This window comes from Podarcis liolepis (assembly GCF_965112155.1).
Source record: "Podarcis liolepis genome assembly, chromosome: 3".
NCBI lineage: Eukaryota > Metazoa > Chordata > Lepidosauria > Squamata > Lacertidae > Podarcis > Podarcis liolepis.
Genome location: NC_139557.1, coordinates 69364924 through 69379391, shown reverse-complemented (window position 1 = coordinate 69379391; position 14468 = coordinate 69364924). Strand labels below are relative to the sequence as shown.

The 14468-nt window shown below is 42.0% G+C and overlaps 1 protein-coding gene across 4 annotated transcripts in view; it reads right to left on the bottom strand.

Annotated features, from left to right (window-relative positions):
- Positions 1–14468, bottom strand: part of TIAM2 (TIAM Rac1 associated GEF 2) — a 121754-nt gene that overhangs the window by 31861 nt on the left and 75425 nt on the right. For all 4 annotated transcript variants that reach the window (XM_083496385.1, XM_083496382.1, XM_083496383.1 and 1 more), the window contains 5 exons: positions 14013–14117; positions 13788–13866; positions 12261–12353; positions 11722–11982; positions 2247–2350 (listed from right to left, as the gene is read on the bottom strand). In XM_083496385.1, coding sequence (XP_083352511.1) covers positions 2247–2350; positions 11722–11982; positions 12261–12353; positions 13788–13866; positions 14013–14117 — 642 coding nt within the window. The remainder of the gene's footprint in view (positions 1–2246; positions 2351–11721; positions 11983–12260; positions 12354–13787; positions 13867–14012; positions 14118–14468) is intronic.

Here is a 14468-nt window from a genome sequence, read left to right as displayed (position 1 = left end):
CCTAAAAAAACCCTCAACTACCAAAAAGGTCAACAACTTTGGTTGGCCCTTTGGTTGGCCCTATGGCCCTTTACTTCGTCAAATCTGGCCCTCTTTGAAAAAAGTTTGGACACCACTGGTATATGGTATGTTGATTGCTGGCTTGAAGGGGGTTTTTTCTATTGTTTGGTAGCTTTAAAAAAATGTTTTGTGTTATTACTTTCTGGTAAGATGTTAGTATTGTTTCTTGCTTTAAGTCACTTTGGGTACCTCATGGCACAGAATCAACAAAAATAAAATACATGCATACATACCTACAACTGCATGAAAACTGAGCTTCCCTCAAGCTGAAGCTCAAGTAGTTCCATTTCTTATGAGTGTGGAAAGTAGCACTCCATTTGGAAGAGGAAATCATTTTTGTGACGGACAAGAAGAGCGATAGGTAGCAATGCAGTTTTGAAGGTGAAGGGGGATTTTTTTGGATGCACTTATTGCCTGCAGCCCTGTTTGAAATCAGGGATGGGATGGCGAGAATGGGGCTGGATGAAAGAGGATGAAAGACAAAGGGTAGAGCCAACCATGGCTGGCATGCAGGGCTGGGCACAATCAAGCAGCTGCTTATTGCTTCTGCCCTCAAGGAGGGTCCAGGACAGACCTTACTGCTGGCTACTGACCTGCCATTTGGCAAACAGCCTGTGGGAGGCATCAACCCCTGCTTCTCTGAGGTGGCATTGGGTGATGTGGGGTTGGTTGCCACAGCTCTTGGTGCTCACTGCTGACCTCATCTGTAGGCACTGGAAAACCACTAGCTGTCATCAGGGACCAAGGAGGCGTTTGCGGGTAAGGTACAGGTATGGTTGTAGAAGTCCAGGCAGTTTCAAAATGCCATGAATCAGCTGTCAGGTGAGGCCAGTGGTTAAAGAAGTTGAGGAGACAAAGAAAGAAGGCAAGGAGCACAGACGGGTTGGGGAACAAGCTATACACATGTGTGTGTGTGTGTGTGTGTGTGTGCGCGCGCGCACGCGCGCATCCTTGAGCTTTTAGAAGTCCTTGAAGGAGATACAGGTATTACCTGATGCTCTTCACTTCTCCTCCATGAGCTTCCATTAGCAGCTAGCATGGCCCAAATGTGGCTGAGGGGCTGACTGAATTTCAGTGACACTTAACTCTAAATTCACTCACTGGGTAGGACGGGTCTTGGAAACCTGTAGCCCTCCAGATGTTGCTGATGCCCAACTTGAAACTACTTGCCTCGTTGTGTGGATAGGGCATCACCTGGCTCGCATTGAGAGACTACTTTTAAATGTGCTTTAGAAGAGAAACGAGTTGCCCATAGAAACCAGTGTATGTACATACTGGTCAGAACATACCTTTTGGCCCCTCAAATGCTCCACACTTCCAAAATAGTTTCTTTCCTAGCCCTACCTACACACTTCTCACAAACCTCCTGTGCACGGCAGTGCTGATCTAGCTGACCAGTCCCAAACCAAACAAAACCTGGGGTAAACCCATGCCAATTCACTTGACTGGGCACATGATTGAGGTATACAAAAATGAACAGCCATTCAAGTCATGGTCTAAATAACTATGATCCTCTTAATCCTAAAAATGATAAGCCAAAGTTCAAGAGCAGTTGAAGGAGTAAAAATACTGAGATCATCTAGAGCAGGCATGGCCAAACGTGGCCCTCCAGATGTTTTGGGACTACAATTCCCATAATCTCTGACCACTGGTCCTGTTAGCTAAGGATGATGGGAGTTGTAGTCCCAAAACATCTGGAAGGCCAAGTTTGACCATACCTGATCTAGAGGATAGACAGTTCTTATCTCATTCAGTCTGGCAAGATTCCTGTTTGTGCTACATTTGATCATAGTTACATATAAAGGCAATAAGCAAATGAAGAATGAAATGAAATCACTTGCATTCAACATGCAGGAAGTTTGAAACCAGGAGTCCCCAGCGGTAAATCCAGCACTTTGCCCACAACAATACACAGCATGTAGGCTGTGGTACCTGACAATTTATTACCAAGCATAACCATCATTGACAGACTTCGTTCATCTTGAAAATGCATTTTGCCTCCTCAAAAACAGATGCTTTCCTACAGGTATAGATAGCAGTCATACTCCAAAATGTACTACAGATTAAGGTAAGGCTATTGAGTACAGAATTTTATGCTAAATTATATCATGTATAAGAGCTGTCAGCAAGTCTCCTAATACTGTTTACTGATTACTGTGCTCTAGGTTTGTAAGAAGTGCTCTTACCTGGAAAGATAACTCAAGTTTCTCCTTCTGGGGAACCTGGTCCAGAATGCCATTCGTACTGCTTCTTTTCAGACTTGCAGTAACATCAGGCACATTGCTGAAATCTGCATGCAAATGAAAAGCAAAAAATTCAGAGAGTTCAATTATCAGCAGTAGAAAAGTATTTCTTGCTTCATTCATAAAAGCTCTCTGTACCAGGGAGAGGGGAAGGAGGAGGACTACTTTGCTACTTCTACTGCTCACTCCCCCCACCTCTTTTAAAAGGCAGTTCAGCTAAAACAGCCTCTCTGAAGTAATGCACGTATTTGATCGGCTAAAATTAAGCTCTTCCTCCCCAAATTCCTAATGTAGCATCATCTGTCTACAGTGTAGCACAGTTTGTGCTGGCCGAAGGGAACAACCAATAAAAATGACTCCATGTATCAAGTGATTCTCTTGGATGAACACAACGTTCTGCAACATGACGTGGTTCATAAATACATTAGTGGAGCAAAGTGGGCAGGGGAGGGAACCACCCTGGCTTCCTTCTTAATGCAGTTGTCTAGAGAAACAATTTGGAAAACTGGCAATGGAGGGATGATAGAGCTGTCCTTGACCAACATCAGGCACCGTGCAGGCAATTTTAACCAAAAGAAAAGGAAGGTTCAAATGTCCCAATAAGAGCACCCAATTTGTTTGTGTGTGTGTGTGTGTGTGTGTGTGCGCGCGCGCGCGCACACACACACACACACACACCTTTTGCAAACATGGGATAAATACATCTGTCCTGTACATAACTTATTCACCACTGCATATATTCTTATCAGGAAAAGCCTAAAATCCTTAAAAGTTGAAAACGACAAACCAAGGATGGGGAGCCCAGTTCAATATTCTTTTCTGACTCTTCACAATTCTTTCACTATTTCCACCTCAGGCCATGAGACCAATATTAGGGTTTGACAATCAGTTCATGTTTTCTCTTTGAGAGCCCATGTGTCTACCCCCACCCTTAACTGGAATCTGTTACTAATTTCACTCAACAAAAATCACACTCTGGAGCATACAACACAAAAGTTTAAAATAACGCATCATTTGTTTCTGGTTATTATGCATCCCCCCCAATCAATAGTTTTCCCCACCATATTCCAAGGTACAGCATTCGGGGGTTTGGGGAACTGAGTCGACGCCATTCATCATGTTAAAATCAGTTGCACTAGGCAGGCGGCTGACTCAGTTTTCAACAGGAATGGGCTGGCATAGTGCCCCACCAGCCATCTGCCATTGGCGCTGCTTTCCTAATCACAGTATGGCTGGGAAGTGGCTGGCCAAGCCACAAGAAGCCAAATGCTAAGCCAGCTGCTGCTGCTACCACCAGTGGCAGCCTTACTGGTCTAGAGCAAGCCAAATCCCACTAATACTCAGGGAGTCAAGTAAGGGGACGTCAATGCAAGGAGACCCTCAAGAAAATTGGAAAGCAAGGAAATGGTAAAGCTGTGGCTATATATCCAACATTCCTAGGAGTTCTACTTATTAAGAATGGTTCTGACAGCGTCAGTGGGATCCTTATCTGATCTCCAGAGACTGGGGAAAAAAAGATTAACATCTATCCATATTTTAGTGGGGTGCATTTGCACATAAAGATCCAAAAGGGTAAGGATAATCTGCCCTCTAAATTCAATTTTAAAATGCTATTATTATTTATTATAGCTACTTCTAAACCACACTTCCATAAAAATACAATATGAGGGTGTACAGCATATAAAAACTGCGACAACAGTAAAAACATTAGTGACAAAATCTATACTACTGAATAGGTTAAAAGCAAATTCATAGTTCAAAGGCCTAACTAGTACAGTTATTAGCTGTAGCCTTATAATTATGCCCAAAATCAAAGGAAAACTGTGGGTTTCACCCAGTGGTCGTGGTGGTATGCCAGCAGACAGCATTTCTGAAATTGCGGCAAGTACTGTATTGGCCCGAATATAAGCCGCACCTTTAAAATTCCGCAGGCACTCACACCCCAAAATGGCAAACATAGAAGAAAATGCTACAGCGATATCGTAAAAGCCAATTTTTGTAAGGTTGTGAATTGAAACCGCACTTTAACTTTTCACGATTGGAATGGGGGTGGGGGAGAGTGTGGCTTATATTCAGGCCAATACGGTAGTATGAATTTACTGCAACAAAACCAAGGGTGGAATCCAACTCAGTTTTATTTAGAGTATACCCATTGAGATAAATGAACACGACCAAGCTAATATCAGTGGGTTTCCTCTGAGCAAAACTTAGAGCTTATCCATACTTCTTCTTGTCCCATTGCTTTGCCCCATGGAAAACTGCTTTTTAGCGCTCAATCAGAGCAAATGGCAAATTGAATACCACTCCAAATATTTTGCCCAGAGGCACTCAGAAGCCATGGAGCGCCCACAATGGCAGGCAACTTCAGTGAGTGCTTGATTGTATTCAGTCTTGTGTGACCAGTGGCTCCTTAATTACATGACTTATATAACGTGTTATACAGGCAGGCAGATCTATGACTCAACGTCATTCAAAAGAAATGATCATGTAGCCACCAGAATTCAAAGAGTACACCATGGTTTCCCAAATCATTCCCTTACACTTGATTATTCAATTAAAGGCAAACAGACTGTGCACAGATGCGATAGTCACAGAAGGAACCAAATATTTGTCAACCATAAGGGAATGCAGGTATTTGCACTTTCACAGAGGTACAGGCCACAGAATAAAAGCTGACAACGGGACATAATCAAAATTATCAGATGCAAAGACCATGCATGTGCTGCAGAGGTTTTTGGTGCTAACATATTGAAGGCTAGGAAAACAATGGGGGGGGGCTTCAAAAAACCCCAAAACCCTCTCTTTCATGGAGGTCTTTCTACCGTGTAAGAAAAGAGAGCAGATGCAGCCTTCACATGTTGCCTCTTAGCCCACTTGATTAATGAAGCCTTAATTACATTCTAATCAGCACTTCTCTTGCCATCTCATCCTTCTCTCTGCAAATAAAGGGGAAATTACAGTGAGGAGTAAGGAGGAATAGAGAACTTGCTCTTAAATATCTTGGTGCTGGCAATGCTTCCTACCATTCATAGCTCTATTCTGAACAAGTGACTTATTGCTCATCAGGAGGGAAAAATCAAGTGTTATCAAATGTCAAGAGCATGGGTAGGTGGGAAAGACTCTTCCAAGCCAGAAAAAGGAGGTGTGCTTTACCTTCTAGTCTTCTGACAGTAATAGAGGGGAGGGGATGGAGAACTAAAAATAAAACCAGATGGCACAGCGAAAATTAGATGTACCCAACCTCTCACAAAGTAGAAAAGCTGTATAGGCAATTTGTTCAGTTTTCTAGGTCATGCCTGTGAGAGTTTCAGAGCACAGACTGCCTAATGGAGTATGTGTTTAACTCAGGCAATATATTTGTTCAACAAGGATGGAATACCTTGTGGGGAAAAGCTGTTAATATGAGAAGGAGTAGAAATGTGAATGGTCCATAGCAAAATAAGATATTTAGTTACGCTGAGTCACTGCTCTTCCACAATCAGTTTGAAACAGAATACAAACAGCAGTTCTACACAGTATTTAATATAGTGAAATAATGATTCTTCAACATCAGCTTCATTGGACTGGTCATGTTGTTTAGATGCCTAATTATTGTCTTCTAAAGCAACTACTCTATTCCCAACTTAAGAATAGAAAGTGTAATGCCGGTGGACAACAAAAGAGGTTTAAATATGTTCTCAAGGAAAATACAGCTTGAATGTTCTTGAACCTAATTATCTTTATCAGTTTTTCCAGAACGTACAGAACATGAACTTACTCTTGTAGGGGGAAGTCTTGCCACAAAAAAGCCACCAAAACAACAACACTGTGTAACAAAAGCTATAGTAAAAATGATATAAAGCAACAGCTGACAAAAGGATGCTTGCAGTACCCGCTTTCACTCCCAAATTAAAATACTGGGGAAATCTCAAAATACTCTCTCAAGATACTTCACATTTTGAAGGAAAGAGGAAAGGCTTAGGGAGAAAAATATAATCACATGTACTGGTGTTTTCATGAATGGGGTCAGATTTATTTACATCAGAAGTTTCTCATATTCTTCTAGATGTTTTGATCAGGCAAGCTGCCGAAAGGCTTCTGTTTAAGCAGTTCAGGAATGGAGACAAACCTCAACAAGGTACAAAACCTTGGTGGTCCTGGTATTTAGTAATGACTGGAAAAATGCTGAAGGGAGCGGCAAATGAAATACTATATTGCATCCTGAAGAATGAAAACAGCTGTTGAATGAACTACAAACAATTCTCCCTTTGCAAACAACAATTCCAAGGTTAATGGTCAGCCCAGAAGATAAAAATAATGCTATTCTGTTTTCAACAGAACAGAATAAGCAACATTTCCAGCTTTCACAAATCACTTGTTGAAAACACTATGCATTGTTAATTATCAGCTTATTATATTAATTACTTGCTCAGCACTTTTTATTAAAATTAGCTATTAGGAGTATTTAACAGTAAACACTGTATGCTTCAGAATCAAGTTGAAACAAATACTTGTGACCAATCATCTGATTAATCACTTAGCTGGGAGAAACCTCAATGATAGTGTTTGCCCAAGTAATCTCAATGGGTAAATGAAAACAGAATCATAGCTCTCCAATTCCTGAGTTTATCCTCTTGGAATTTTGAAGGTTTCTTACCTAGAGACACCTCTGTGATATATGCCTCTTCATACAAATTCTCAAAAAATGGGGAGGGGAACATTAATCCCTTATTAACCCCCAAGTTTTAAAGACACCCCCCTTTCACAATACACACAGTGTCAACATTTCAGCAAGGCTTAATCTTCTTAGGAGCCAGAGCTGGTTGAGCATCAAGCTTACTCTCAGTCACCTCCCCAGAATAACAGGCTCCGCACAGACAGGAGGATGTGCCAGTGGGGGCGGGGGGGGGGGGACACTCCTCTGACAACGTGCTCAGTCTTCTCCTCTGAATCCAGATCTCTACCCCCCCCCCCAAGATCCATCCTGGCTCAGGAACTTATTGGCATCCTGATCCACCTCCGCCATCTTGCTAGAGCCCTCCCCAGGATCCTTCAGTTGCCCAAGCTGTTCCCATCCTCCTCAGGATCTGACCATCCCCTCCATGATTCCTTCATGAATGTCATGACATCAGGGATGAGAATTGTAGTGCATGCTCAGTACATAATTGTGCATAATTAGGAAGAGATGAGCAAGATTTGATTTGCAATCCCAGTCAGCCTCTCCCCCCACCATATATATAGATACACACACACACACACACACACACACACACACACACAGGGGTACCTCGGGTTACATACGCTTCAGGTTACAGACTCCGCTAACCCAGAAATATTACCTTGGATTAAGGACTTTGCTTCAGGCTGAGAACAAAAATCATGCAGCAGCGGCACAGCGGCAGCAGGAGGCCCCATTAGCTAAAGTGGTGCTTCAGGTTAAGAACAGTTTCAGGTTAAGAACAGACCTCCAGAACAAATTAAGTTCTTAACCCAAGGTACCACTGTATATATATGACATCCAAGACAAAATGCTTACGTTTGTAGTAAAAGTTAGACTTTTACTCAAAGCTGTGGAAAATTAAAGTTCAAAAAAACCCCTCCATACCTTTTATTGTCAAGTGGCCATGTGGGGGTTTACTTTAATAGCCTTCTTATGTAAGCAAAGAATGATTCATAAAGAAAATGAAATTCACAACCTGACAGATGGTAGCAAAGACATGGGTAACTGTGAATCTAAAATGCTTCAGCTTCAGACATAGTTTGCAACCATTAGAAGAAATGCTAGCTTTCAGCTTATCCAAAGAGCCACCTCATTTTCTCTCTCTCCACCCCCGCCCAGTCCCTGTTGTCTTAGCTCTCTCATTACAGATCACCACAAGATTCCGAAACAAAAAAAGAAAGAAAACCCTAACTAGATACAGATGACCATCTTAGCACACCTGGTGCCTTGAGAAAATCCTCTACTACTACCGATAGAAATGACTAGTCCAGGTTTCCCACACATATAAGGTTTTGACCATTGTTAACATTTCCAGTTAATCTAGGGAACTCCTTCCTAAAAGCAGAACAGGAAACAAGTGTCATGAAGAGAGCTTTAGAGTGCTGCACTGTGTAAAGAACTGATATCCCCTTATTGCAGAACACATGAAATTTACATTGCACAGTGTTAAACTTAGCTTTACCCAGAGCAGACACACTGAGAGCAATGAACATGACTAAGGTGGGTTGGTTAATTTCAACGGATCTTGGATATTGCTCTAATTAAAAAAAAACAATAAATGAATTATCAGGATTCCACAGAGAAGGACTGGTGCTTCCATGCTATGCTTTTGAACTTCTTGGAAGTACCCGATTGGCCATTACTGGAAACAAAATGCTGGACTAGGTGGGCTTTTGACCTAAGGGAATCATTGCAGCCATTCTGTATGTCAGAGTTGGAGAAACCTGTGGTCCTCCAGATGTGGCTGGACTCCAACTCCATTTGCACCAGCCAGCATGGTAGATAGGGATGATGGGAGTTGTAGTCAAGCAACATCTGGAGACCAGAAGTTCGCCACGGCTGCTGTATTTAAACCAGAGCTGGAAGTGGAAGACCCAGATCTATATAAATCAGGGCTAGTGATTTTCCACAACCTCATGCAGACTAAGTAATACAACTAAGATGGTAAATGTAAAGGTACCCCTGACTGTTAGGTCCAGTCATGAACAACTCTGGGGTTGCACACTCATCTCGCTCTATAAACTGAGGGAGCTGGCATTTGTCCGCAGACAGCTTCCGGGTCATGTGGCCAGCTGTGCTGCCTGTACTGGTTTCTATAACAAGCCATTTGAAAAGGCATAAACTAAATGCCGACACACTATAATCTGATAAATGTGACAGATTCTCTCACAGAGATTAATTTAGAATAATTATCCCTGCCCCCAACTCATTGTAAATACGTCTGCCTTGGTTGCTGTCTGAATCAGACAGTCAAAGCCAAAATACCTTTTATCCTTTGGTGTCTGGGAGCAACATACATTTCTAACAATTTCCTATTATAATATATGGAGATTAACACAAGTTGCAAACGTGTCCCTAAGGAACAATCAATCCGGTAAATGGGCACATACACTTACTATGGCGAATGCACTAGGTAATGCTGGCTTATGATATCAAGCTAACAATCTGAGTGATAGCCCTAATAAAACGAAGAGTAATTAATTAGCACCATAATTTTTGTTTTATGACATGAGCTTTTATATGCCAACAGTCAATTTAATAGTATTTAAAATTGGACTATGACCCATGAGGAAGATGCTTCTTACTGTGCCACAATTCTTGCCATCATTTTTTACTTTAAGTATGACCTAATAAAGCTGCTATTTTATAATTAAATCAACCCTAGAAAATTCTCCTTAGTGACCTTTCAATTTTTAGAGGTATGAAAAAATCAGATCAAAAGCCCTTGATACATTGAATCAACCACATTAATCACTTACCCAAGAACAACACACTTCAGTTACACTTTCAGCCCAAGTTTAATAGCAACCTCTACTGTAGGCAAGTTGCTGATGCAGAAAATAAACCACATCTCTGGTCAGTGTAGACACTGCATAGCGAATACAAGTTAGCTCACTGTTTTTTTCTACAGACGAACATAAAAAGCAGCCATGGATTCAGTGAGTTTGATCAAAGGAACGGTGGCCTATTTTTACTGCTCGAAAATCACCATCTCAATATGTCTTTTTACCCATGGAGGAAAAAAGCATGTATATGGATCATTTCCTCAATGAATGGAAAAGCAACTTGGGGAGACATTTTGGGGTAAAAATTAAAATATGGCAGGATATGAAATGATTAAGCAGTCTCTTAGATACCATTTCTATGGTCAATTTCCTAGTCCCCTGGGGTGGCTTTTTATAAAAAGAAAATGTTGGGCAATGGTCATCTGCATCCTTGAATACTGAACGTGCTCCCATAGTTTCTGGGAAGTGGAACACAGGAAGCTGCCTTATGTAGAGCCAGACAATTGACCCATACAGCTAAGCACACTGACCTTCAACAGCTCCTTCAGGGCTCGGGGCAGCAGTCTCTTCAAACCCTATCTGGAGATACCAGGAACTGAACCCGAGACCTTCTGCATCCAAAACAGATGCCCTGTCACTGAGCTACAACCCTTCCTGAGCTACAACCCTTCCATAGTGATTTAGTATCCAGGAAAGAAATTCTGCTGATCTCACCAAATCAAAGTCCCTTATGCTGAACACAGCTAATTTGCAATAATTTGTTAACATTTCTCCTAAAAACTGTACGGAAACAAGCAGCTACCACCACCTCCCCTTTACTGCTTCTGCTTCTTTTGCTGCTTCTTTTAAGTGGCTTTCTAGCCCTCCAGACTAGCCCTCCAAATGTATTTTAAAGACACATTAAAAAAATATCCCAGCTATGTTTAGATATTTAAGAAGAAGCCCTGTACTTCTTTCTTATTCTTGAAATGTATACAGTGGAGTAGCGTGGGGGGTGCAAGGGGGGCAAGCCGCACCGGGCGCAACATCTGGGGGGGCGCGCTCGCTGCCTCCAGAGTCGCCGAAGAGCCTCGGGCGCAGGCTGTAGCAGAGCCGACGAGCTGTGCGCGCGTCCGGGCTGAAGGCGCCCGGCAGGCAGCGGCTCTCAGCGCTTGCCGCGGAGGACGCACCAGGCAGCCCCTCCTCACAGCCCCGCCTCCGCCGCAGCTGGCTGGGCCGTTGCATTTTTCTCGCCTCTCTGCCCCCCTCCTCCTCCGGGCAAGCGGTGTCGTTTGGGCAGCAGCGCCAGCGGCAACTCGCAGGTTAGGGGTTAGGGGGGGGGCGCAAATTACGTGCCTTGCCCCGGGTTAGGGGGCGCAAATTACTTGCGTTGCCCCGGGTGCTGACAACTCACGCTACGCCGCTGAATGTATAGCCTGCCTTCCCCCCGAGGCTTCCAGGGCAGCTTCTTCCCCTGGCAGAAAAATTGCTGCTACGAACCCCAACCAGACTGATATCACTCCTTGCCACAGAGGACTCTTGGGCCTCCAGAAAGAAAGATGCATCCAGGGGTACCCCCAAGCTACGCACTAGCTCCTAGATGGTGCAACCCCATCTAGAACATGTAACTTGCCTACCTCCCAGACATGGGAAGCACCCAAGTCTGTTCTAATAGCAGCAGATTAGACTCTGAAAAACATGTCCTCTCAGATCAGCTGATCATATAAACCACTCATTCCTTTTTCGATGTCTTGTTTCTTTCTGTCTTTTTCTCTTTCTTCTTTTTTAAAGGCTAACGTCATTTAGATGACATTAAAATAATTGCGTTTGGCCTTTTGGTACATAGAGCACTTTAAAAAGAAGACACCATCCTGATATTATCTAGAAGCAATCAGCTATGACAAAATGAAAAAGGAAGGAAGGAAGGAAGCATCCATCATGAGCAGTATCTCACCATTTGCTGTATTCTTTTTGAAGTTATCCAGAAATTCCTCCAGGAGTTGTGACTGGTTCGGAGGGGGTAGAGAGTTTCTTGCTTCCCTGGAAATGTCACCATCTGACCACGAAGTGCATAATGCACTTTTATTGCGGCCAAGATTTGTAGTCAAAGTCAGCTTCACACTTTTCTCAGAGAACAATAACTCCATCTGTCTGAGGTCAAGATCACACACCAATTCTCCATTTATAGTCAAGATTTCATTGCCCACACGTAACCCTGGGAGCATGAGGAAGAGAAAGTAAAAGAAGATTGAGTAAGCATACTGGAGCAGTCAGAAATATTCAGCTAACCGTATAGCACCTTAATTGTTCAAACCAGTACCCTGGTCTTCATATTATTATATATTAGGCCATGATACACACTTTGATGAAATGAACATATCTAACCATTATTTTCTCAAGGTTGATATTTGCTTTTTTGTGCAAAAGGGCACTCACTCCCATATATACCTCATTAGAAAAGCCTACACACATATGTAACAAGGCTGCACAAACCTTCTCTGTAAGCCATCCCATCAGGGAGAACATCACTTATGAAGATATGGGTGAGATGCTGGCGTTCATCCACTTGTGCAGTGACTGCAAATCCTGGAGTTAAAAAAAGTAGCGCTGTTTTAAATTAGTCTTAAAACAATTTTAAAAATCAGATTATCAGATAGTGAGTTGAAATACTCTCATAATTGAAAATAATCCTCTTTTATATTACAACAAAGGTGTAATTGCTGTATTTTGATTCTGTCCTACTTAAGAGGTTTTTTTAATGTTAAGTGGCATATAAATTGTATTAAATGAATAAATATGTGTTTGTTTATTCATTCCTTTATTATTACATTTGTATCCAACCTTTCACTCAAGGAGCTCAAGGTGGCAAGCATGGTTCATTCCCCCCTTTCCATGTTATCTTCTCAACAATCCTGTGAGTTAGGTTACGCCAAGCATAGGCAAAGGCAAACTTGGCCCTCCAGATGTTTTTGGACTACAACTCCTATCATCCCTAGCTAACAGGACCAGTGGTCAGGAATGATGGGAATTGTAGTCCCAAAACATCTGGCGGGCCAGGTTTGCCTATGCCTGGGTTAGGCTAAGAGACTATGACTGACTGCAAGGTCACCCAGAGAGCTTCATGGCTGAGTGGGGAATGGATACCTAGCATCTCAGGTCCTATGGCCAACACTCTAATCACTACACCACACTGATGCTACATCTTATTAATATTTTGCCTAACTCATGAGACATGAAAGCAAAATTGTGTTTATTGGATAGAATTATTAATAAAATTCAGAATTTTTAATTTTTAAAAAACTGTGTAGCAAGAAGGGCTGGTGTCTTCAGAAGTCCCATACTCCCTACCAAATGACTCCTACCACAGCTCATCTTAGTTTCCCTGCCCCCCCCCCCCAATATACTGGCACTCAAAGGTCTCACATTTTGTTTCATTTTTGCAGTTGTCCTCCTAAAACGGAAGTTCTGCAGCTACAGAATGGCTCCGGACACCCTGGAGCCACAATTTCCGTCTAGTACAATCAAGGTCAACTAAACAAAAGACTAGCAACTAAGACAGTGCACACATTAGGAATGCCATGTTGGAAGCAACTTCAAATCTTTTCACATGGCAGCTGTTTAAACACAGCAGGCCCTTAGTATGAACCAACTCATCAAGAAGATCTGCCTATTTTTCCGACACCACCAGAGGATCAAAAAAGAAGTCAATCTTAACTTGGAAAAAAGGGGTAAATGGCGTTGGTGTAATTTGGGAATATGTTCTCCCACATCTGATTTCTGTTCAAGGTTAGGACACCAGCTGTGATGGGCTTCTTGAAGCAGCTAAAGGCTACAGGCCTCTGGCATGACTCATCCACACACACCCTTTCTCCAAAGAATGTATGTACATGCATTGGCAGGTATAAATCTCTGTTATTGAAGCTCTTCAGTTTAACTTCTAAGACAAGGTTACTATACTTAGTAGTATAGTTTATGATGCACCGGCATCTCTTAAATTTATATTTTGGAAACTGTACTCACCAAAATCAGTTATACCCTCATTCTTGGTCAGATGTACATGATAGATACATAAAGGAAAGATTTCTATTTCATCATATATCTGTAGGAAAGAAAATATAATCTTAACTTTTTAACTGTAGAGAAATACATCCCAAAGATGTTCTTAGAAGGAACTCCCAACCTAATCACCATTGGACTAATTTTGTTTCAGCTGCTCTGGGTCACATCTTTCATTGTGTCACTTGCCTGATCTTGTATGTATTCGTACAGTTCAGGAACATAGTGCTCAATATTTTCATCAGCGAGCCTTTTAAGTTGTAAACCATAGTGTCTTGGTTCCAGCTGCTTAATCTAATGGATGAAAAGAATATATCTAGAATTCAGAAATCATTTGTAAAAGTCTAGATGTCACAGCAGATGCACACAGATACAGTCACCAAATAATGCAACAGCAATCTCCAATAAGTCACTTCGTAAATAACCACCATAAATAAACTTAAGTTGTACAGATTTCACAGCAGCAGTTTTGTTGCTTTTAAAAACCAAAAGGATTATAATGTTTATTCCTGCACATAAAATTAACTGTCTGGTAAGGTGGATAAATAAACTTTGAACCTTGTTCTCTTCCTCAGTTTAAACAGACATCTGTTAAGTTTCTACAGGTCTTCCAGATGGCTTAGTTCTGCTCAGTGAAACATACAC